This window comes from Chiloscyllium plagiosum, unplaced genomic scaffold, assembly GCF_037043375.1.
Source record: "Chiloscyllium plagiosum isolate Xiang-an unplaced genomic scaffold, Cpla_swu_hap1 HiC_scaffold_25, whole genome shotgun sequence".
In the NCBI taxonomy this organism is placed as follows: Eukaryota; Metazoa; Chordata; class Chondrichthyes; order Orectolobiformes; family Hemiscylliidae; genus Chiloscyllium; species Chiloscyllium plagiosum.
The window spans coordinates 51771616-51797940 of record NW_028270163.1 but is presented as its reverse complement, the minus strand read 5'-3'; the positions used below and the strand labels follow the sequence as shown (position 1 = coordinate 51797940).

Here is a 26325-nt window from a genome sequence, read left to right as displayed (position 1 = left end):
ATCTGAGGTCTGTGCATAGTTAACAAAGATATTTGTGAATCTGAAATGACTGCTACTCGAAGGATCTTGAAGGAAACTGGCAATTGGTTGACATACTTCTGCTTTGAAAATCTCCTTACCCTCATGTAATCTGTCCTCTTTTTGAAAAGAATATGCACTGTCCCATGGGTGGCCTTCCACATAATTCAACCCATCTGTGCTTTTCACTTTTCTTATTTCTTCCAGTATTTTAACCATTCTGAATCTAGATAATCTGTTTTAAGCTTGTTCCCTACAATTGACCAAGTATGGGTATTAAAAATGGTACACTATGCTGGCTGAAATATGGTATAAACAAAGTCTTTAATTAAAAAGTCTACAATTGGATGTGTTGTTGTGCAAACAATTATACAAAGTGAATGACAAATTAAAATGGTTTGAATGTAATGGGTGAGTGATTAATGTATGGAAACACTGTCCAGTGTTCTATGAAGGACAATAAATGACCAATAATAATATAGTTTATGCTATTGTATTTTGCTTCCTAGTGACTTCTTTGTATATCGAGTGTTTCTGCATTAGTAAATTTGTGGTGTCCCACCATGCATTTGGAATGTAGCATTATTGTAGTAATAGAGTTAACTTGGATGGATGTAGGTTTGCTCGCTGAGCTGAAAGGTCCATTTCCAGATGTTTCGTTACCTACTGGGTAACATCTTCAGTGGACCTCAGTCTGGAAATGAACCTTTCAGCTTAGCTGAAAGGTTCATATCCAAAACCTTAACCTGAGCTACAAATCTTCTCAAAACTCGCTAAGTTAACTTGGATATTAGGAACTGCTTTATTATTGTAATATCCTTTTATAGCTGAAATACAAAATCTGACATTTCAATTTGTAGCTTATTTTTTAATCTACTCTTATCTCCATTTTCTTTGAAATTGTTACTTAAATTGTTTCTGCTTGCTCTGGCATCCATCCTTTATTTGGAGATTATGCTAAGTTAATGTTCAATTGGCTGAATACTTTCTCCAGACGTTTAATTTTGAGATTATCAAAAGAAAGAAGACTATTGAACTACGAATGAGTGAGTGGTCTCTGATGGAGAATGGTAGAGAAAGTTTTGGCAATCCAAGAGACTCTTATAAACAAGGAGCAGGCCATTTGGCCCTTTTGAGTCTACTCTTCCATTTTATAAGATCAAGGTTGATCTGGTTGTAAGTTCAAATCCGCATTCCCACTTATCCTAATGCAGGTCGTTCTGCTATAAAGTGCGTATCGTTGGTGCAAATTGCTTGTAACACGATTGACTAATTATGGACGTTGTTTACATAATGCAAACTTTCTGCTGAATGGGTATACTTATTTTCTATGAGCAATCTTCTACAACATGATTTTCTACAGCGCGAGGTTGTAGAGGAACACAATTGTCACATTATAGCAGAGACCTGTGCCCTTTTACCCTCGGCTTACCAAGAGTCTTTCTACCTCTGCCTTTAAAAATGTTCAAAGTCTCTCCCTGAAATGCAGTGCAAGCAGTTGCAAAGACATTTAAAGTTCTGTAAGAAAAAATGTTGTCTTGGTTTTAAATAGGTGACCCTAATTTTAAGTACACTTTGCAGGAAATAAAACTTTAAATTTGATTAAAATATAGCCTTCTGCAAGTTTAAAATGCAGCTAAGCCACACATCATCAGGATGAGATAGTGTAGTGGCAATGGTATGAATAATCCTGGCCTAATAACTGATAGTTATGAAAGCAGATGGAGGGTTTGTAATTTTGAAAATAAAATTCTGGTGTCAATAAAAGTGACCATGAAGCTATTGGATTTCCATACAAATAGGAACTAGGTTTCCTTTCATATGTTCTTTTCTGCTCTGACTGATTTATATACCTCCACTCAGATACCAACATGGTTGAATTCTAACTGCTTGTATGACTCGCCATTTACCAAACTACAAGAAAGTACTTCTGACCACATTTTTGTTACAATTTTTGTTTTGCATTCCCCATCCATGAAAATATTGATTTTAGTTGAGTTAGACTCCAAGACTCCTTGTGTCACTTATTCTTCTCCTCTGTATCTAGTCAGTCTTCAGCCTTGGTTGCCTTAGTTAAGGCCAATTCAGACTTAAAATTGTATTATGCATCTGCTTTTCAGCAAGATTTTCAATGCAGTAGTTAAGCCTGGGATCCCATTTCTTTTTCAAACAACTCAGAACTCCGCTTACTCCAGAATATTGGTGTTTGATTAATTATCTTACTGCTGACTTGAAATTGAACCTGAATTTGTTAGTTATGCAGGTGGGGCAATTGATTTTATTAATGGAGTTAGTTGGAGATTTTTTTGAACTCAATTTTCCATTAACAGTGGTGCATATTAAATATGATCTTTAGAACATAGAACAGTACAGCACAGAACAGGCCCTTCAGCACACTATGTTGTGCTGATCATTGATCCTCATGTAAGGTAAACCTAATATACGAACCCTCAAATTTCTGTGACCATGTGCATGTCCAGCAGTCTCTTAAATATCCCCAATGACCTCGCTTCCATAACTGCTGCTGGCAATGCATTTCATGCTCTCACAACTCTCTGCGTAAAGAACCCACCTCTGATATCCCCTCTATACTTTCCACCAAACAGCTTAAAACTATGACCCCTCGTGTTAACAATTTCTGCCCTGGGAAAAAGTCTCTGGCTATCAATTCTATCTATGTCTCTCATTATCTTGTACACCTCAATTAGGTCCCCCTCTTCTTTTTTTCCAATGAAAAGTCCAAGCTCAGTCAACCTCTCTTCGTAAGATAAGCCCTCCATTCCAGGCAGCATCCTGGTAAACCTCCTCTGAACCCTCTTCGAAGCATCCACATCTTTTCTATAATAGGGTGACCAGAACTGGACACAGTATTCCAAGTGCAGTCTAACCAAAGTTTTATAGAGCTGCAACAAGATCTCTTAAACTCAATCCCCCGGTTAATGAAAGCCAAAACACCATATGCTTTCTTAACAACCCTGTCCACCTGGGTGGCAATTTTAAGGGATCTGTGTACCTGCACAACAAGATCCCACTGTACCTCCATACTGCCAAGAATCCTGTCTTTAATCCTGTACTCAACTTTCAAGTTCGACCTTCCAAAATGCGTCACTTCGCATTTATCCAGGTTGAACTCCATACGCCATCTCCATGCCCATTCTGCATCCTGTCAATGTCACGCTGTAGCCTACAACAGTCCTCTATACTGTCAACGACACCTCCAACCTTTGTATCGTCTGCAAACTTGCTAACCCATCCTTGAATCTCCTCATCCAAGTCATTAATAAAACTTACAAAGAGTAGAGGCCCAAGAACAGAGCCCTGTGGAACACCACTCACCACTGACTTCCAGACAGAATATTTTCCTTCCACTACCACTCGCTGTCTTCTGTCGACCAGCCAATTCTGTATCCAGACAGCTAAATTTCCCTGTATCCCATTCCTCCTGACCTTCTGAACGAGCCTACCATGGGGAACCTTATCCAATGCCTTACTGAAGTCCATATACACCATATAGAGTCTGAGGAGGTAGGGGAAGCCCTAAATGAGTTTTTTGCTTCTGTCTTTACTAAAGAAAAGGACTTTGAAGTGAATGAAACCATTGAGGAGCAGGTAAGCATGCTGGAACAGATAGAGATTGAGGAAGCTGATGTGCTGAAAATTTTGACAAACATCCACCGCTCGACCCTCATCAACTTGTTTAGTAATATCCTCAAAGAACTCAATAAGATTTGTGAGGCATGACCTGTCCCTCACAAAGCCATGCTGAGTGTCTTTAATCAAGCCATGTTCTTCCAGATGGTCATAATCCTATCCCTCAGAATCCTTTCTAACACCTTGCAGATGACAGACGTGAGACCGACTGGTCTGTAATTGCCGGGGATTTCCCTACTTCCTTTCTTGAAGAGAGGAATTACATTTGCCTCCCTCCAGTTCTCAGGTACGACTCCGGTGGAGAGTGAGGATGCAAAGATCTTTGCAAGCGGCAAAGCAATCACATTTCTCGCTTCCCAAAGCAGCCGAGGACAAATCTGGTCTGGCCCTGGTGACTTGTCAATCTTAATGTTTGTCAAAATTTTCAGCACATCAGCTTCCTCAATCTCTATCTGTTCCAGCATGCTTACCAGCTCCTCAATGGTTTCATTCACTTCAAAGTCCTTTTCTTTAGTAAAGACAGAAGCAAAAAACTCATTTAGGGCTTCCCCTACCTCCTCAGACTCTATACACAAGTTCCCTATGCTATCCCTGATCAGCCCTACTTTTTCTTTGATCATTCTCTTATTCCTCACATACATGTAAAATGCCTTTGGATTCTCCCTAATCCTTCCTGCCAAGCCTTTTTCATGGCCGCTCCTGGCTCTCCTCAGACCATTTTTGAGCTCCTTCCTCGCATGCCTGTAATCCTCTAGAGCTGAGCAAGACCTTTGCTTCCTTCACCTTCTGTAAGCTGCCTTCTTTCTTTTGACGAGAAGCTCCTCCGCTCTCATCATCCAAGGTTCCTTTATCTTACCCCTTCTTGCCTGAGTCAGAGGACTCGCAACAACTGATCCTTAAACAGTCTCCACATGTCTATAGTGCCCTTTCCATGGAACAATTGCTCCCAGTCGATGTTTCCCAACTCACATCTGATAGTATCATAGTTTCCTTTTCCCCAAATAAATATCCTCCCATTGTGCCTGCTTCTCTCCTTCTCCATAGCTATGTTGAATGTGAGGCAGTTGTGGTCACTATCACCAAAATGCTCTCCCACCGCAAGATCTGGCACCTGCCCCGGCTCATTGTCGAGCACCAAATCCAAAATGTCCTCTCCCCTCGTCGGCCTGTCAATGTACTGAGTTAGGAACCCTCCTGAACGCACCTTACAAAAACAGCTCCTTCCAAACCATCTGCTCGAAGGAGGTTCCAATCAATATTGGGAAAGTTAAAGTCACCCATTACAACAACCCTACTACATTCACACTTTTCCAAAATCTGCCGACCTATGCTTTCTTCAATCTCCCTGCTGCTATTGGGGGGGCCTGTAGTAAACCCCTAATGAGGTGACTGCTCCCTTACTGTTCCTAATTTCCATCCATGCTAACTCAGTAGGCAGACCCTCCTCGACAATGGTAACTTCTGTAGCTGTGATAACCTCTCTGATTAGCAGTGCTACACCCCCTCCTCTTTAACCCCCTCCCTATTCTTTTTAAATGTTCTAAACCCTGGAACACCCAGCAACCATTCCTGCCCCTGAGAAGCCCACATCTCTGTTATGGCCACAACATCATAGCACCAGGTACTGATCCATGCTCTAAGCTCATTAGTTTTATTCCTGATAGTCCTTGCATTAAAGCAAACACACTTTAACCGATCCCTTGGTTCTTTCCCAGGAAATTCCTTCCCACTGGCTGCGCTACCTCTTGCTATTGCCTCATCTCCATCAACTCTCACCACCGGTATATAGCTCAGGTTCCCACCCTCTCTGCCATACTAATTTAAACCCTCCTGAACAACTCGAGCAAACCTTACACCCAGGACAGAAGGTCTTTTTAAACAAAAAAAATTGTTTATAATAATTCAGATTACAAAATTTTGCCTAGGTGTCTATATTAATTACTTGCTCTTTGTATAGTCTGAAGTAAATAATGAGTCAATAAAATATGTTTATTAGGTTCCTCCCCATCTCTCAAAATATAGTTTACGAAAATGTTTATGATGACTGGAATTTTAAGGCAGATACATTTAATTGCTGTGAACTATTGAGCAGAAATGAATTGGGAATTGTTGGGTAGTGGAGCTTAACATTGTTTTAACAGTGGAAATGCAAACCATTTTTCAAGCCCCCTTTTAAGAGTCAAAATTAATGTATTTGTTATCATAGCATTATGTGCGTAGATTCAGCAACAAAAATTGTATCATACAATGTAGCGTGCTTTCACAAAATCCCAGATAAAGGAAGAAATCATGAGATCAGCAGACACTGAGACCACAGTCTCCTTCATAAATTCCACTATATCTGACTCCTTCCTGCAGTACAACTTGATGGATATGAGTCATGTGAACAAATAAGCCAGTCTTTCTATTTCAGTTGCTTCCTTAACGACGAGAGGAGGGGCAGGTCTGAGATTTTCAGCTGATTAACATTTCAATCATTCCTTGCATAAAGATAGTCTTTGTTTCAATCTGTCAGTTACAAATATTATACTAAAATGACTTAATGATGATTGGATATTTATCTTATTTCAACAATTTTCTTTAGCTCGCTTTCTTGACATAGAGGATACTTGCACTATGAAAGTGATTTTCAGCCACATGAGCCCCTAAAGTTTCTATTTGGCACTAAGTTAGTGGATTTTAGATATCATGGCAGTGAGCATTCTGTAAATCAATACCCCAACCACAAATAATGACTTCTAAAAAGTGCATTTGTACGTATTTCAGATTATGGTAGGATCCAACTTGACTGATACTGTCAACAGTTCAAATATCTTGTGATTTTTATACATAGACTCAAATTAAGATTGACCATTTGTCAAGGTGCCAAAGAGCAATTCAGTAATAATCAGCATTGTAAACAGATGACGAAAAGGGAGAATGCTCAGGATATGAGGTATTGGGACATACAGAGAGCAGGTGGCTAATCAGTGCTGCCGTCTAACTGGCTATTAGGAGATGAACTACAGCAACCAAAGTTGATTCCCTTTAACTTATGTTTATTTGACCTCTCTGCAATCTTTCAATTGCTTACACTTTTCTATTTTGCTTCAGTGGTCATCATGGCTGAGATACAGAACTCTAAATAATGAACGCTATGAATCCACTATTTAAAACAAAAAGCTTTAAAATGCAATTAACAACATTGTATTAAAAGCTACAATATAGATTAACCAAACTGTCTATGGAGCTTCACTCACATTGGAGCCGATGAATCTATCAGTAGGAGAAGAATTTGATAAATGGTATCTTGGAAGGTTTGGTTGAGGTGTGAAGATGAGGAGGAACACAGGTTCAGGTTGTGAGATCCAGAATACAGAACACGTGAAAATAAGTTTACCACAACAAGGAGAACTGAATAGGCAAAGAACAGTCAGAGGAATGTCTGGAAGGTCAAGTGGAAGGAGGTTACAGAAATAATTTGATGCTAGGTATAGATATATTTGCAAACGAGGTGAAGGAATTTGCAAATGGCATGTTGAAGAATAGGGTTCCAGAATAGAGTGGTGCTGGAAAAGCACAGCAGTTCAGGCAGCATCCGAGGAGCAGGAAAATCGACGTTTCGGGCAAAAGCCCTTCATCAGGGCTGTTGAAGAATAGGAAGCAGGTCAGGTATTTCTCTGAAATTATTGCGGGTGATGGATTTTTTCCAGTAATTGGAGTCTACCATGCTTGTAGTTTGAGAGAACCACTTGGAACAGTTTTTTTTTAAGTAATGAAAGCATGATGGGACTAATAGGAATGTGTTGGAGGGTGACTTTGAAGAAATTGATTGAAATTATTGGATGAGGATTTCATTGACAGCATAACTGACATTATGACACTTTCTTATGACACTCTACTTGGTCACAGGCCAGCCTCTGAATATGCTAGTCCTGGCAGGCCACTGAGTTGCATAGTGGACGAGAATACGCCAATTACACCAGCTAATGGTGCTTCATGTGGACAAACCCCTGACCCACGGATGGCAGAGAGGAGAGTGAGGTCACAAAGACACAGAAACTATATGAGTCGGACACATTTGCACCTCCCACCAGATCTCCCGGAAGGTTATGGTAAGTCACTTAGGTTTCTCTCAATAAAGTAAATTATCTATTGTAACCTTAGTAAAATATGTAAAGTATTCAAAAGGCAGTTGTTATCTAAAATTATAACATTTGGTGTCAGGATACTGTTAAGTTTATTTTTTCTTGATTGGCGTGGGGTCTGATATGTGTGGAGAGGTCAGAATTTGAGTATGAAATGAAATTTTACATAGATTCTCACTTCCCAGTCCTCATTACCAAACTATTTGACAAGCTTATACATTTATGATGTCTCTGTATTGTGCATGGACTGTTAAATCATCAAATGGGCTAATCAATGATGTCTTTCTAGGTCTTATTCATTTTCTTCTTCAAATAATTTACCCGATCATTCGTAAGCTGAAATAGTGATATTGTGAAGCATTCCATGTTCTAATTACTTTTTGTTGGAAAGGTGTCTGTCTAACATTCAGAACATCCATTCCAAATAATAGTCTTGGACTCAAAATATTAACTCTGTTTCTGTCTACGCAGTTGCTGCCGGAGTTGCTAAGTTTCTCCAGCACTTTTTGTTCTTATTTCAGATTTCCAGCATTTTCAGTATTTTGCTTTCATTGAACATTTGTTTATTGTTATTCATTTTCCTCCTCCATTTCCTTATTCCAAGGTTACTTTTTGGCTTTGTATTCAATTATTCATTTACACTTACAGTTCAACTAATGTTTTGATTTCACTTATTCCATCCTTTTTCTTCATGTACTACTCTATGAGAAGAAATGCTGGAGGTACAACTGCACTCTATTGCTACTGAGAAAAAGATAACTCAAATTACACAGTTGGGGATTTTCATGGTAATTAGGAATGCTATCAAACCTGCCTTTGGGATCAAACTGTTGACTTGAAATGAATATCTTCAGTATTATGTTGTGTAAGCTACAGAATTATCCTTGTCGAAACATGAAGCATACCAAAAAGAAAGGAAGTTCACAGCATTACAGTTTAAAGGAACTGAGAGGATAGTTAAGCTTTTGTAAGGCAGCAAATTTGTGTGAATAAACTGGTAGGTCAAAATGGATTTAAAATAGTTTACTAAAATAAACATGAATGGTATCTAAATTATTTTTGTTATCTTGGGCCATCCCGCCTCAGGCGACTGACTGTGTGGAGTTTGCACATTCTCCCCGTGTCTGCGTGGGTTTCCTCCGGGGTGCTCCGGTTTCCTCCCACAGTCCAAAAATGTGCACGTTAGGTGAATTGACCGTGCTAAATTGCCCGTAGTGTTAGGTGAAGGGGCAAATGTAGGGGAATGGGTCTGGGTGGGTTGCGCTTCGGTGGGTCAGTGTGGACTTGTTGGGCCGAAGGGCCTGTTTCCACACTGGAAGTAATCTATTCTAATCTAATCTACTTATGTGCTTTGGGCTGCTTTGGCATTTATAAAAGTTTGAATTGATGTTTGTGTTAAATATTATTAACCCAAGAGTACCAAATACTAAAATATCTTTGTTTGTAGATATTGATTTGGTTTCTCTACCATTGAGGAAGGTAAATTGAGAATAGATCTTTCAAAGATTTCTGGTCAGTGAAAGTAAAACAATGAAATAAAATCAGAAAATGTCCATAATTCAGATGAACAGTTAAACTTTTGTAGCTTAACTCCAACAATAGTTAAGCTACTGGAGTTTCACAGGTTTCGCATTTTAAGGCTTGAGACACATTTGGGCTACATAAAGCACGACTTTTTCATAGCCCTTTCTCTAAAGGATGCTATAGCCCTTTCTCTAAAGGATACTATTGCTCAGCACCATACTTCAATGGCTCAAGGAAAATGCCCACTACCATCACCTTGGGGTAATTAGGAATGAACACTAAATGCTGTCTTGCTATACTGTCTGTATCCGGACTGAGTTTAATCAGATTGAAGATCAAACCTAAACTCTGCAGTCTTGCCACATCCAGTCAGGAATGGTGGTGGGTAATTAAACAACTCAATAGGGGAAGAGGAGGCACCACAAATATCCACTTCCTCAATGATGGAAGTGCTGAGCACAACAGTGCAAAAGGTAAGGCTGAAGCATTCACAACAATCTTCAGCCAGAAGTGCGAGTGGATGATCCATTGATACCTTTTCCAGTGATCCCTAGTATTATAGAAACCAGTTCCAATTCACATGAAATCAAAAATTGATGCACTGGATAGTGTAAGGATATGGGGTCTGAAGCCGTTTGCTCCAGAATTTGCCACTCCTGTAGCCAAGCTCTTCCAGTACATCGACCTAACAATATGGAAAGTTGCGCAGGTATGTCCTGTACACTAAAAGCAGGTCAAATCCACCATAGCCAGTTACTGCTCCATGAGTTTACTCTTGATCATAGGTAAAGTGATGGAAGGTGTGATCAGCAGTGCTATCCAGTAGCATCTGCTCAGCAATAACTGCTCAGTGGTGCCCAGTTTGGGTTCCGCAGGACCTATCAGCTCCTGACCTCATTACAGCCTTGGTTCAAACTTGGACAAAACAGCTGAATTTCAGAGGAGAAGTGAGAATAACAATGCTTGTTACCAAGGCTGCATCCGACCGAGTGTTGCATCAAGGAGCCCTAACAAATTATCCGCTGGCTGGAATCATGGTTGGCACGTAGGAAGATGCTCATGGTTGTTGGTCAGTCAGCTCAGTTCCAGGGCATCTCTGCAGAGTTCCTCAGGGTAGTATCCTAGGCCCAACCATCTTCTGCTTTATCAATGATCTCCCTTCATCAGAAGGTCAGAACTGAGGGTGTTTGTCAATGATTGCACAATGTTCAGCCCCATTTGTGACTGAGGTACGGAAGTAATCCATGTTCAAATGCAACAAAATTTGGACAATATCCAGGCTTAAAAATATGCTGCTGGAAAAGTGCAGCAGGTCAGGCAGCACCAAAGGAGCAGGAGAATCGACATTTCGGGCATAAGCCCTTCTTCAGGAATGCTTGAAGAAGGGCTTATGCCTGAAATGTCGAGTCTCCTGCTCCTTTGATGCTGCCTGACCTGCTGCGCTTTTCCAGCAACACATTTATCAGCTCTGATCTCCAGCATCTGTAGTCCTCACTTTCTGCTATTATCCAGGCTTAGGCTGACAAGTGGCAAATAGCATTTGTGCCACACAAATGTCAGGCTATGACCATCACCATTAAGAAACAATCTAACTGCACAAAGAGACCTTGAGATTTAGGTTCATAGTTCCTTGAAAACAGAGTCGCAGGTAGACAGAGTAGTGAAGAAGGCATTTGATATGCTTGCATTTATTGGTCACTGCGTTGAGTATAGGAGTTGGGAGGTCATGTTGCTGCTGTACAGGACATTGTTTAGGTAACTTGTGGAATACTGTGTTCAGTTCTAGCCTCCCAGCTATAGGAAAAATGTTAAATTTGAAAGGGTGCAGAAAAGATTTACAAGGATGTTACTGAGGTTGGAGGGTGTGAGCCACAAGGGGAGGCTGAATGGGCTGGGACTGTTTTCCCTGGAGCTTGAGGGGTGACATTATAGAGATTTATAAAATTATGAAGGGCATGGATAAGGTGAATAGTCAAGGTTGTTTCCCCAGGGTAGAGGAGCCCAAAACTAGAGGGCAGAGGTTTAAGGTGAGAGGGAAAAGATTTAAAAAGAACCTAAGGGTGGCATGTGTGTATGGAATGAGCTGCCAGAGGCAGTGGTGGAGATAGGTACAATTAGAATATTTAGAAAGCATTTGGATGGATATATAAATAGGAAGGGTTTACAAGGACATGGGCCAAATGCTGGCAAATGGGACTAGGTTAATTTAGGATATCTAGTCCTCCCACAGTCCAAAGAAGTGCAGGTCAGGTGAATTGGCCATGCTAAATTGCCCGTAGTGTTAGGTAAGGGGTAAATATAGGGGTATGGGTGGGTTACGCTTCGGCGGGTCAGTGTGGACTTGTTGGGCCGAAGGGCCTGTTTCCACACTGTAATATAATGTAATCTAAATCTAATCTAATGTAATCTAATCTAATCTAGTCAGCACGGATGAGTTGGAGAGAAGGGTTTGTTTCCGTGCTGCACATCTCTGACTCTATATGTACCACCCCTTGACATTCAATGGTGTTACCATCATTGAATCCCGCATTGTCAATGTGCTTGGGGTTATCATTGACCAGAGACTGAACTGGACCTGCCACGTAAACACAGTGGCTACAAGAGTAGGTCAGAGGCTAGGACTACGGTGGCAAGGAACTCTCCTCCTGACTCCCTAAAGCTTGACCTTCATCTATAAGGCATAAGTCAGTGTGATGGAGTACTTCCAGTTTGCCAACATAAGTGCAGCTTGATACCATCAAGAGCAAAGCAGCACAACATCCGCAAGCATTCTTTCCCTCCACCACTGACAATCGGAAGCTGCAGTGTATACTATCTGCAAGATGCACTGCAGAAATTTGCCAAAGCTCCTCAGACAGCACCTTCCAAACCCATTTAGAACAATTAGGACATCACTACCAGCAAGTCTCCACCTCTTTTGAGGCTTGCAGTGAGAAAGTAGTGGGAATAAAATAGTAATCCATTATCAAACACAGTAGCCCATTTATATTGGCCACTTAGGAAAACTCCTGTGATCTTTGTTGCAAATAGGAGGTCAGTGAAATTGCTGTATTTTGGGACTGATAAAAGCAAAACAGATCATGGGATCTGCTCTTGAGTCTCCCTTAAAACATGTTTGGGTTACAGAATTCAAGGAAATCACAAACCGTTCTGGGAAGGACCTGCAAGGTGTTGACACTTGGAGACAATGGGCACATCATCTGTGTTTACACTGGTTGGTCTGGTGGTCTCCAATGTCCCACTAATGCACTGAGAAGGGTAAACAGTTATGCTTTAAGCTATCCATTTACTTGGAGAATAAAAGAGAGTTGTTGTCTTGATATTCCAATTAGCATTTCTACCTGGATATGAGGCACATGTAATTCATGTTGCCTTGGAGGTGGGTTTTGAAATGGAGAGAATCCTTATAAAAGCATCCAAGGAGCAGGAGAATCGATGTTTGGGGCATCATCAGATTCCTGATGAAAGGCTTATGCCTGAAACATCAATTCTCCTCCTCTGATGCTGCCTCACCTACTGTGCTTTTCCAGCACTATACTCTAGGAATAGGGCCAGTCAAAGACAGAAGTGGGAGGTTATGTGTGGACCCTGTGGAGATCGGAGAGGTGCTAAATGAATATTTCTCATCTGTTTTCACTCAGGAAATGGATAATATTGGAGAGGAGATGACTGAGATATGGGCTACTAGACTAGAAAGGATTGAGGTTACTAGGGAGGAGGTGTTATCAATTCTAGAAGGTGTGAAAGTAGATAAGTCCCCTGGGCCAGATGGAATTTATCAGAGGATTCTCTGGGAAGCTAGGAAGGAGATGGTGGAGCCTTTAGCCTTGATCTCTGAGTTGTCATTGTCTACAGGTTTAATACCAGCAGACTGGAAGATTCCACATGTGCCCTTGTTCAAGTAGGGCAGTAGAGGTGACCCAAGTAACTAAAGACCAGTGAGCCTTATGTCTGTTGCAGGAAAAGTTTTGGGCAGCAATATAAGTGATAGGATTTATAATCATCTAGCAGGCAACAATTTGATTGCAGATAGTCAACATGGTTTCATCAAGGGCAGGTCATGTCTCACAAATCTCATTGAGTTTTTTTGAGAAGGTGACCAAGCATGTGGATGAGGGTAGGACAGTTGATGTGGTGTACATGGACTTCAGTAAAGCCTTTGATAAGTTTCCATATGGTAGGCTTTTGGAGAAAATGCAGAGGTATGGGATTGAGGGTGATTTAGCAGTTTGGATTAAAAACTGGCTTTCTGTAAACAGGCAGCAAGTGGCGGTTGATAAAATATTCAGCCTGGAGTCTGGTTACTAGTGGTGTGTCACAAAGATCTGTTTTGGGACCACTGCTGTTTGTCATTTTTATAAATGACTTGGACGCAGGCATAGGTGGATTGATTAATAAGTTTGCAGATGACATTAAAGTCGGTGGACAATGTGGAAGAATGTTACAGGTTGCAGGGGGACTTGGAAAAACTGTAGAATTGGGCTGAGAGGTAGCAAATGGAGTTCAATGCAGTTAAATGTGAGGTGATTCACTTTGCCTTCCTGTTATTCTTCCCAGAATACTGGGTCAATGGAAAGATTCTTGAGAGTGTCCATGTACACAGATTCCTGATAGTTGCCACCCAGGTTGATAGTGCTGTTAAGAAGGCATGCAGTGTGTTAGGTTTTATTGGTAGAGGGATTGAGTTCTGGAGCCATAATGTCATGCTGTAACTGTACAAAATGTTAGTGCGGCCTCACTTGGATTATTGTGTATAGTCCTGGTCGCCCATTACAGGAAGGATGCGGAAGCATTGGAAAAGGTGCAGAGGAGATTTATCAGGATGTTGCCTGGTCTGGAGGGAAGGTCTTATGAGGAAAGGCTGAGGGACTTGAGGCTGTGCTCATTGCAGAGAAGGAGGCTAAGAGGGGATGTAACAGAGACATATAAGATGATCAGAGGATTAGATAGGAGAGACAGTGAGAGTCACTTTCCTAGGATGAGGGTGTCGGCTTATACGAGGGGACATTGCTGCAAATTGAGGGGTGATAGATTTAAGACAGATGTCAGAGACAGGTTCTTTACTCAGAGAGTGGTAAGGGTGTGGAATGTCCTATCTGCCAATGTAGTTAACTCAGCCACATGAGGGGTATTTAAACCGTCCTTAGATAAGCATATGGATAATGATGGGATAGTGTAGGGGGATGGGCATAGATTAGTTCACAGGTCGTTGAAACATTGAGGGCTGAAGGGCCTGTTATGTACTGTATTGTCCTACGTTATAAGGTAAACCGTTTAAGCTGAGATGAGGAATGTCTTCACCCAGACTGTGGTGAACCTGTGAATACACTACCACAAAAAGCATACGAGACCAAAACACCACAATAGTTTGGTGGTGCAGTGGTTAGCACTGCTGCCACACAACACCAGGGTCAAGGGTTCGATTCCAGCCTTGGGCAGCTGTCTGTGTAGAATTTGCATGTTCTCCCCATGTCTGCATAGGTTTCTGTCAGGTCCTTTGGTTTCCTCCAACAGTCCAAGATGTGCAGATTAGGTGGATTGGCTGGCTAAATTACCCTGTAGTGTTCAGAGATGTGCAGGTTAGGTTTGGTTAGCCATGGTAAATTTGGATTTTCTTTAGAGATAGGTTGCAGCTGTGAGTGTGGGTAGGATGCTCTTTGGACGGTTGGTGCAGACTCAATGGGCCGAATTATCTCTTTCTACACTGTAGGGATTCTTTGATTCTATATTGTATGATTTCATAAAGAAATTGGGCATGTCCTTTAATCCCTTTAGCCCAAAGTGGCAAAAGGATATGGAGTTGAATGATTGACCATGATCATAAATGAATAATGCAGCAGGCTAGAATGGCTGACTAACCAACTTCTGCTCTTGTTATCTATGGTTATTTGGTGAAATGTGGATTGTGTAGTAATGTTGAAATCTGCAAAGATATTATAACACTGATATGCAATTCACTTATATTGTCAGAGAGTTACAAAGTGTTTATAACACAGAAATTCGGTCCAACGGATCTATACCAGTGTTTTTCAAGCTCTGTACCTCTCTTTGTCCAAGCCTATCAATATATCTTCCCATTATTTTCTAAACTGATTGATTGTCTTTCTTCCTCTTGAATGCATTAATTCATTTTAATTGAACTGGCCTCAACTATTCTCTCGTGATAGCATGTTACATACACTTATCATTGTCTGGATAGGGAAATTTCTCTTAATTATGATATGTATAATTTGTTTTATTGCACAGTGTGATCAAGGAAAAACAAGCAATAGATTTAAGAGTGTGCTAAAAATTAACCCATATGGAATAGGAATATTTATTAAATGAGTGTTTTGAAACTTTAAAAATTCATTACTAATGGCAGGGGAGATGCATCAGGTCAAAAGTAACAATACAAAAATATACAAATATATTAATGGTAGGTTTAGGTGAAGAGCCAGAACTCAAAGTGCAAGAAGCCTTCACATTGAACAAGGCATAACAGAAGATCAAATAAGTCTGGAACAGATTAGTTTGCAACAATATTGGGAAATCATGTAAATTGTGAGAAGAATACTCCTGCTTAACAAATACCCCTCTCCTTGATTAATAAAGCAGATAACAAAGAATGAAGTTACACATAGAGTTATAGAGAAATACAGGATGGAGACAGACCCTTCAGTCCAAGTTGTCCATGCTGACCAGATATCTTGTATAAATTTGGCCATATCCCTCTAAGCCCTTCCTATCTATATACCCATCCAGATGCTTTTTAAATGCTGTAATTGTACTAACCACCACTTCCTCTGGCAGCTCATTCTGTGCACACACCACCCTCTGTGTGAAAAAAAGTTGCCCCTTAGGTTCCTTTTATAACATTCCCCTCTCACCTTAAACTTATACCCTCTAGTTTTGAACTCCCCCACCTTGTCTATTTACCGTATGAGTGCCTCTCATGATTTTATAAACCTCTAAGGTCACCCCTCCGCTTCTGACATTCCAGGGAAAATATTCTCAGCCTATTCAGCCTCTCCCTATAGCTCACACCGCCAACGCTGGTAACATCCTTGTAAATATTTTCTGAACCCTTTTAAGTTTCACAACATCGTTCCAGTAGGAGGGAGATCAGAATGCATGCAGTACTCCAAAAGTGGCCTACCTCCTGTACAGCCACAACATGGCCTCCTGACTTCTATACTCAGTGCACTGACCAATAAAGGCAAGCATACCAAATTCTTCTTCACTATCTAATCTATCTGTGATTAGATTCCAAGGAACAATGAACCTGCACTCCAAGGTCTCTTTGTTCAGCAGCACATCCAGGACCTTACCATGAAGCGTCTAAGTCCTACCCTGATTTGCCGTTCCAAAATGCAGCACCTCACATTTATTTAAATTAAATTCCATCTGCCACTGCTTGGCCATTGGCCCTTCTGTTCAAGGTCCAATTGTATTCTGAGGAGAAAGTGAGGACTGCAGATGCTGGAGATCAGAGCTGAAAATGTGTTGCTGGAAAAGCATAGCAGGTCAGGCAGCATCCAAGGAGCAGGAGAATCGACGTTTTGGGCATGAGCCCTTCTTCAGGAATGAGGAAAGTGCATCCAGCAGGCTAAGATAAAAGATAGGGAGGAGGGACTTGGGGGAGGGGCGTTGGAAATGCGATAGGTGGAGGGAGGTCAAGGTGAGGGTGATAGGCCGGGGTGGGGGCGGAGAGTTCAGGAAGAAGATTGCAGGTTAGGAAGGCGATGCTGAGTTCGAGGGATTTGACTGAGACAAGGTGGGGGGAGGGGAAATGAGGAAACTGGAGAAATCTGAGTTCATCCCTTGTGGTTGGAGGGTTCCTAGGCAGAAGATGAGGCGTTCTTCCTCCAACCGTCGTGTTGCTATGGTCTGGCGATGGAGGAGTCCAAGGACCTGCATGTCCTTGGTGGAGTGGGAGGGGGAGGTTGAAGTGTTGAGCCATGGGGTGGTTGGGCTGGTTGATCCAGATGTCCCAGTGGTGTTCTCTGAAACGTTCCGCAAGTAGGTGGCCTGTCTCCCTAATATAGAGGAGGCCACATCGGGTGCAGCGGATGCAATAAATGATGTGTGTAGAGGTGCAGGTGAATTTGTGGCGGATATGGAAGGATCCCTTGGGGCCTTGGAGGCAAGTAAGGGGGAGGTGTGGGCGCAAGTTTTGCATTTCTTGCGATTGCAGAGGAGGGTGCCGGGAGTGAAGGTTGGGTTGGTGGGGTGTGTGGACCTGACGAGGGAGTCACTGAGGGAGTGGTCTTTTCAGAACGCTGATAGGGGAGGGGAGGGAAATATATCCCTGGTGGTGGGGTCCGTTTGGAGGTGGCAGAAATGACGGTGGATAATACGCTGTATATGGAGGTTGGGAGGGTGGTAGGTGAGGAACAGTGGGGTTCTGTCCTGGTGGCGATTGGAGGGGCGGGGCTCAAGGGCGGAGGAGCGGGAAGTGGAGGAGATGCGGTGGAGGGCATCGTCAATCACTTCTGGGGGAAAATTGCGGTCTTTGAAGAAGGAGGCCATCTGGGTTATACGGTATTGGAACTGGTCCTCCTGGGAGCAGATGCGGCAGAGACGAAGGAATTGGGAATATGGGATGGCGTTTTTACAGGGGGCAGGGTGGGAGGAGGTGTAGTCTAGGTAGCTGTGGGAGTCGGTTGGTTTATAGTAAATGTCCGTGTTGATACGGTCGCCCGAGATAGAAATGGAAAGGTCTAGGAAGGGGAGGGAGGAGTCTGAGACGGTCCAGGTGAATTTGAGGTCGGGGTGGAAGGTGTTGGTAAAGTGGATGAACTGTTCAACCTCCTCGTGGGAGCACGAGGCAGCGCCGATACAGTCATCAATGTAGCGGAGGAAAAGGTGGGGGGTGGTGCCAGTGTAGCTGCGGAAGATGGACTGTTCCACATTTCCTACGAAGAGGCAGGCAGAGCTGAGGCCCATACGGGTGCCCATGGCTACTCCTTTGGTTTGGAGGAAGTGGGAGGATTGGAAAGAGAAGTTGTTGAGGGTGAGGACTAGTTCAGGCAGTCGAAGGAGGGTGTCAGTGGAAGGGTTCTGGTTGGTACAGCGGGAAAGGAAGAAGTGGAGGGCTTTGAGTCCTTCATGATGGGGCATGGAGGTGTACAGGGACTGGATGTCCATGGTGAAGATAAGGCGTTGGGGACCGGGGAAGTGAAAATCATGGAGGAGGTGGAGGACGTGGGTGGTGTCCCGAACGTAGGTGGGGAGTTCTTGGACTAAGGGGGACAGGACCGTGTCGAGGTATGCAGAGATGAATTTGGTGGGGCAGGAGCAGGCTGATTCCGAGGTAACCACCATAGAGTCATAGAGATGTACAGCATGGAACCAGACCCTTCGGTCCTACCCGTCCATGCCGACCAGATGTCCCAACCCAATCTAGTCCCACCTACCAGCACCCGGCCCATATCCCTCCAAACCCTTCCTATTCATATACCCATCCAAATGCCTCTTAAATGTTGCAATTGTACCGGCCTCCACCACATCCTTTGGCAGCTCATTCCATACACGTACCACCCTCTGCGTTAAAACGTTGCCCCTTAGGTCTCTTTTATATCATTCCCCTCTCACCCTAAACCTTTGCCCTCTAGTTATGGACTCCCCGACCCCAGGGAAAAGACTTTGGCTATTTATCCTATCCATGCCCCTCATAATTTTGTAAACCTCTATAAGGTCACATTTCAGCCTCCGACACTCCAGGGAAAACAGCCCCAGCCTGTTCAGCCTCTTCCTGTAGCTCAGATCCTTCAACCCTGGCAACATCCTTTTAAATCTTTTCTGAACCCTTTCAAGTTTCACAGCATCTTTCTGATAGGAAGGAGACCAGAATTGCACGCAATATTCCACCAGTGGCCTAACCAATGTTCTGTACAGCCGCAACATGACCTCCCAACTTCTGTACTCAGTACTCTGACCAATAAAGGAAAGCATACCAAACACCGCCTTCACTATCCTATCTACCTGCGGCTCCACTTTCAACGAGCTATGAACCTGCATTCTAAGGTGTTTTTGTTCAGCAACACTCCCTAGGACCTTACCATTAAGTGTATAAGTCCTGCTAAGATTTGCTTTCCCAAAATGCAGCACTTCGCATTTATCTGAATTAAACTCCATCTGCCACTTCTCAGCCCATTGGCCCATCTGGTCAAGATTCTGTTGCAATCTGAGGTAACCCTCTTCGCTGTCCACTACACCTCCAATTTTGGTGTCATCTGCAAACTTACTAACTGTACCTCTTATGCTGCATCCAAATCATTTATGTAAATGACAAAAAGTAGAGGGCCCAGCACCGATCCTTGTGGCACTCCACTGGTCACAGGCCTCCAGTCTGAAAAGCAACCCTCCACCACCGCCCTCTGTCTTCTACCTTTGAGCCAGTTCTATATCCAAATGGCTAGTTCTCCCTGTATTCCATAAGATCTAACCTTGCTATTCAGTCTCCCATGGGGAACCTTGTCGAACGCCTTACTGAAGTCCATATAAATCACATCTATTGCTCTGCCCTCATCAATCATCTTTGCTACTTCTTCAAAAAACTCAATCAAGTTTGTGAGACATGATTTCGCACGCACAAAGCCATGTTGACTATCCCGAATCAGTCCTTGCCTTTCAATATACATGTACATCCTGTCCCTCAGGATTCCCTCCAACAACTTGCCTACCACTGAGGTCAGGCTCACAGGTCTATAGTTCCCTGGCTTGTCTTTACCGCCCTTCTTAAACAGTGGCACCACGTTTGCCAACCTCCAGTCTTCCAGCACCTCACCTGTGACTATCGATGATACAAATATCTCAGCAAGAGGCCCAGCAATCATTTCTCTAGCTTCCCACAGAGTTCTCGGGTACACCTGATCAGGTCCTGGGGATTTATCCACCTTTAACCATTTCAAGACATCCAGCACTTCCTCCTCTGTAATCTGGACATTTTGCAAGATGTCACCATGTATTTCCGTACAGTCTATATCTTTCATATCCTTTTCCACAGTAAATACTGATGCAAAATATTCATTAAGTATCTCCTCCATTTTTTTGTGGCTTCACACAAAGGCCGCCTTGCTGATCTTTGAGGGGCCCTATTCTCTCCCTTTTGTTCTTTATATATTTGTAAAAACCCTTCTCTGTCCACTACACCTCCAATTTTGGTGTCATCTGAAACTTACTAATCATACCTCCTAAGTTCACATCAAAATCATTTATATAAATGACAAAAAGCAATGATTTTTAAGCAAATGCAGGTCTAGGAAATGGAAAACTACAGAATAGAGTGAGGATTGTAATGAGGTGGAGGGCAACTGGTGGTTAGAAGACAGAGAGAATAACTATGCAAGACAGCATGGGGTGAAAGTGATCATGTGAAAACAAAAGATAGGTCCTGAGGATGTGTTAAAGGTTACAAGAAAATAGCAGAAAATAAAGGGTAATGTGGAAAATCTGGCAATTAAAAGACTGTCATGACCAAGAAAAGTAGGTAGACCCTAGGTATGTGGGCCACCTTGCCAGCCTTCAGGAAAGGGAAGAGGTGAAAGGGTGAATCTATAGCCATTATTTGGGAAGGTTGCCTTAATTGTGTGTTCTATTGAGGATGCCATATATACAAATACAGAAGGGCTCCTCTTTTGACTCGAGAACCTGGGTACAGATCCTGCTTGAGTTAATCATTGCATTGCTGTTGTTGGGGTTTATTACATCTGGAAGTAAATGGCCAGTGGGTTAATGGGCAATGTGTTTATTCAGCAGTGCATGGTTTTATGTTCGGTATGTGGAGCAAGCATAGGATCTAATTAATTGCATTAGATATGTTGGAAATAATTTCAGACAATTTCTTACTGTTTTCATTGTTTGAGGCCAGGATTGGGAGAAGAGTCCATTTGGGAGGATTATATGCTGTTCAGAGATTTATTGTTTGATAACTGGTTCAATGTTCAGTGATTCCCAAAGTTTATTATTGAAGTTTAATATTCTACTCCGCTTGCTCCGTTTGAATCAATGAGTCGAAAAGTGTGGCACTGGAGAAAACACATTAGGTCAGGCAGCATCCGAGGATCAGGAAAGTCGACGTTTCAGGCATATGCCCTAATGAAGGACTTATGCCTGAAATGTCAACTGTCCTGCTCTTTGGATGCTGCCTGACCTGATTTTGCTTTTTCCACTGCCACACTTTTTGACTCTGACTCTACAGTATCTGCAATCCTCACTTTCTCCTAGGTGAATTAGTAATTAGTTAATTGTTCATGATCTCGGTGAGTGTCATAGGATAGTCAAAAAGCATAAATGTTTTGACTAATTGCACAACAGAAATAAAGTAGCATGTCTCATACAAATAAAACAATCTATAAGATTGCTGCATTTTTCTGCTATTTCAATATTATATTAGGCTTTTACATATTAAATCTGCATTATTTCTTTCCCTCCTTGTGTATTTGAGGTGCTCTGGTAATTTCACAAGTCTCAGCTATCCTTTGGCATCCTGCTTAGGCACTGAGTATGAAATTTCTTTTCAAATGTGAGAGGTGTCATATCCAAACCCGATTCTCCCCACACCCATCCATGTGCATCCATACTTCCCAGCAAACGCCATTCAATAACGATTCTAGCCAATTTCTATTTCATTTCTGCCTTCCCACATAGGCTGTTGGGTAGTTGTAAGTTCCATCTACTGCAAGATCAACTAACACTACAAAATCCAGAATTGAGCCATAGTATCTTCCTGATTTGTATGGTTGAGTAGCATGTTCAGCAGCATGTTTAACTTAATAAATCAATATATATATTTAACATGTTAATAACAAAATCAGTATCATACTTAAGTTTTGTATTGTAAAATTTCTTGATCAATTTTATTTTTCTTTGGCTATTGCTCGGTTTATAATACTTACTCCCACATTTCTCATTCCCACATGCTGATCATATCAGGCCACTCATCAATCAGATGTCTGCTTGTATGATCTCAACTCCACTCATGCTGTTTCAAATGATTGCTAGTGGATTGAGTGATAACAACCATAACTAATAGCTTTCTCTCTTGCTCTGTCTGTTGAAAATTTCTCCCTATCTCGCTCCCTCCTTTTATTTTCACCTCTTGATGAAAATATAAATTGAGACACTTTCTTTCTTGATCATAATACCATGTGTTTGTAATGAAACCTGCCTTCCTTGTGTTATATGCTGTGGCATCATAATGAAAAGATTCATGGAGTTTTCATCGCTGAAGTAATTAAGACTTCAAACTCAAATGCTTCAAACTCACAACCTCTACCATCTAGAAGGACAAGGATAGCAAGAGTACTACCACCTGCAAGCTCCCCAGTCACCATCCTGACTTGGAAATATATCACTATTTCTTTGGTGTCATTGGGTTAAAATCCTGAAATTTCCTTCTTAACAGTATTTGGTAATGGACTTGAGTGGTTCAGGAAGGCAGTTCATCACCACCTTCTCAAATGCAACTCGGAATGGATAATAATCGCTGGTCCAGCCAGTGATGCTCACATCCTATGATGAATTTTTAAAAATTCCATTGTTTTACGAATATAATTTTATCATTTCCCTAAACAGACCTTTTGAATTGTAAATCTTTACCTGCAATGAATTGTCCAGTACTCATACTGCACGCTGGATGACATAGATGTATACTGCAAACTCTCATGGTCTGACCTAAAATATTTCCAGTATCCTCAAAGTGGTCTGTTTTCCCTGAGAGAAATTAGGTTGTGCAATGAAAGTTTGAAGGATGAAATTGGGCGGATTTACGTGTAAGTATATAGTTGCAGAACCATATAAGCTAATAGTGATAAAAGCATTTCTGGCCATGCTGGACAAGATTTTGGGATTAATATGCTTTGCCTGGAGGTAACTTCTGTACGTAACATGACAAGCAGAAAGGGAACGTGTTGTATTCCTAATATGAAATGTTTTGACTTGGCTTTGTACCTATTATTTCTCATTTGTAAAGTAGATTCCAGCTGTACATTTGTGGATAGGTGTGAATGGAGAGACACATGATTTATTACAAATAGAATAGAAAAACCTTAACTATCATGGGCTGCTCTCATGCACCTCCTGGTGGTCAGTAAACTAAACTTAAAAGATTACATTGTTAAATTTATTGAGCCATTTTGTTATAAGCACACATTATATTGCCATTCCCTCTCTGTCATTGGGTAAATATCCTGGAATTCCATTCCACACAGCACTGTTGGTGTACCTACATCAGGTTACTGCAGTGCTTCAAGAAAGTGGATTACTACTTGCCCCTACACAAGGGCAAATGGGAATGAACAGTAAATGGTGACAGCCTAGGAAAGAATATATTTTTAAAAGCAGGCAAAGGATTTGATTTGTTGGTTGGTGATAGCCTAGAACGAAAAGGGAGGTAGAAGAAAAAGTCTTTTGAAAATACTTCTTTTTCCATGTATGATTGTTCATCATCTTAAATTCTACAAAATTCATTAACTATAACTGTTCATTTGCATTGTGACACTTTTTCTGTAATAGTCTGTGCCATGTTCCGTGCAGGGACAGTTGAAACTCTCACTGGTGTGGATCTCATTGGCTGAAAACAGGTTTCTCTTTATTGCTACTGTCATGAGTATTTATTATTCTTTTATTTTGTATAGAACAAAGAACAACGCAACAAGGTCAGGTGTATTTTCTGCACACACAGACCGGGGTGAGCACATGGCACGATCCTCGAGTACCCAGGTAAAGGAAGCCTGGCCTAATGGGTCTACTTTGTTGATGGAGAGATTTAACAAAAGGATAATGGTTTCAATTTCCATCCCAAGGTGTTTATAAGGACCACATCTTCAGATTCTTCTAAACTTGGCATATGAATTTGGAGATACTTCTCTATTTCTGGCCTGCAGTTTGGTTTGATAGGCAAAAAAAAATCATATTTACATTTTTAATGATTTGAGTTTTAAACATGCTTAAACTCTTTAGTCAGAGATGGAGATGTTTGCTGCATTTCCATTCATTACTACTACCATACTGAAGCAGTCTGTATCAGCATGCAGAACTACCTAGATAACATTCCAACTTTGGCAGATGAGTTGCATTTGTGTCACACATTGTCAGACAATGACAATCTCGTCAAGAGTGAATCTAACCACTTCCACATGATGATCAACAGCATTGCCATCTCAGAAACCCACACCATCAACATCCTGGGAAATTATATTTGACCAGAAACTTAACTAGATGAGGAATGTAAATACCATAGCGACAAAAACAGGTTAGATACTGGGAATTCTGCAGCAAGTATCTCACCACCTGACTCCCGAAAGTCTTCCCACCATCTACAAAGCTCAGCTCAGGAGTGTCATGGAATATTTCCCATTTACTGAAATGAGTGCAGCTACAGCAACACTCAGAAGCTTAGCTCCACCCAGGGCAAAACAGTCTGCTTGATTAGCATCCCTATTGTCGACCTTAAACACTCACTTTTCCCTATCATCCACACACTGTCACAACAGTGTGTATCATCTACAAGATGTGCTATAGTTGCTGTAGTCAAACTTCCCTCCCCATCATCTTCCAATCCTGCAAACTCTACCATTTGCAGGAACAAGGGCCATCAAATCCACCTGTAGTATTTCCCTCCAAATTACCCACCAATCTGACTCTTGGAAATATGATGCTTTGCCTCACTGTAACAGGATTGAAATGTGAGAGCTTATTTCCTTACAGTACTGCAGGTGTGACAACACTCTAACAATTCAAGAATGCACTCAAGCAATTTGCATGGGCAAACAGTGCTGGCCTTGTCAGATATACTTGTTTGCCGATTAACGAATCTACCATTCATTGTCCTGTCAGTGCATTTCAGATTCTAGCTGATTTATAAAACAAAATGATGTCGCCATTGATTCGTTTGCTGTTTACCTTAATCACTATCCTGTGGCTCTACTAGTAGGTCCAGTTTTTCTTTATTTACTGTGTCGAGACTTATCATGAGTTTGGACATTTCTATCAAATCTTGCTAATCTTCTCTTTTCAAAGGAGAACATCCCACCTTCCATGGATTCTTCATTCTTGTAAACCTAAATTTGGGAATTATCCCCTTGACAAAACCTTGCCATTAATAATGGCTAAGTAGGGACAAAGCAACTCTGAACAAGGTTGGAGAGTGAATCTACCCAAACTGCTGACCCAAACCAGCTGGCACCCAACTAAATAATATTTTCAGCAGAGATCTAATAATAGGTTAGCTGCTTTTAATCTTGATTAAAAATGTGAGGTGGCTGTGAAGAGGAGATGATTGTTTGAAAGAGAGAGAATGAGGTTGATAGAATTTTTGTAAAGGCTTTGAGTACAAGTGACAACCAGATTGGAGGAGGGACCTGGATTCGAAACCCACCTTTTCAGATGATGGAATTAGAATTTAATCAAAATCTGGATTGTCGGTTGTTGGAAAACCCCATCTGGTTCACAATTGTCATTTAGTGAAGACCTTACCCAATCTAACGTATGTGACTCCAGAACCATAGCAATGTGGTTGACTCTTAACTACCCTCTGAGCAGTTATGGATGGGCAACATTTGCAGGCTCAACCAGCAACTCCCACATTTAATACATGAATTAAAAATAATTTAAGTACCTGCTTTTAGAAGTGTAGTGGAGCATAGATGCATAGATAGGTGTTTTGTGGTAAATGTAAAATGTTTGTTGAAAAATTAGTTTCCATGTTCCTGTATATTTTGATAAGAACTACTAGTTGGATATGAATGTGAAATACCAGAGTATTTGCTTTTAGTGGACTTATTCCTTGGGATAAAGCCACTTGGCTAAGATGTGCAGCTAAAATGTAGATTAATGACATGGCAACCTGGTTTTCAGGCCTGTGCAGGTTTTAATGAGCTTGTATCTTGGGACACTATAGGCTTAGAACAGAAAATATCAGGTTTTTGGAATGCTCTGGTCTTTCTGACATTATGGAATTGTATTCTTTATAAATTTAATTGGTTTGGCGTGAAGTAAGCGGAGGTAGCCGTCTATGTTT

At 41.6% G+C, this 26325-nt stretch overlaps 1 protein-coding gene across 3 annotated transcripts in view; it reads left to right on the top strand.

The window, feature by feature from the left end:
- smurf2 (SMAD specific E3 ubiquitin protein ligase 2) overlaps positions 1-26325 on the top strand; it is a 335432-nt gene that overhangs the window by 238773 nt on the left and 70334 nt on the right. For all 3 annotated transcript variants that reach the window (XM_043715043.2, XM_043715044.2, XM_043715042.2), the window contains 2 exons: positions 7561-7763; positions 23942-24026. In XM_043715043.2, the coding sequence (XP_043570978.1) occupies positions 7561-7763; positions 23942-24026 (288 nt within the window). The remainder of the gene's footprint in view (positions 1-7560; positions 7764-23941; positions 24027-26325) is intronic.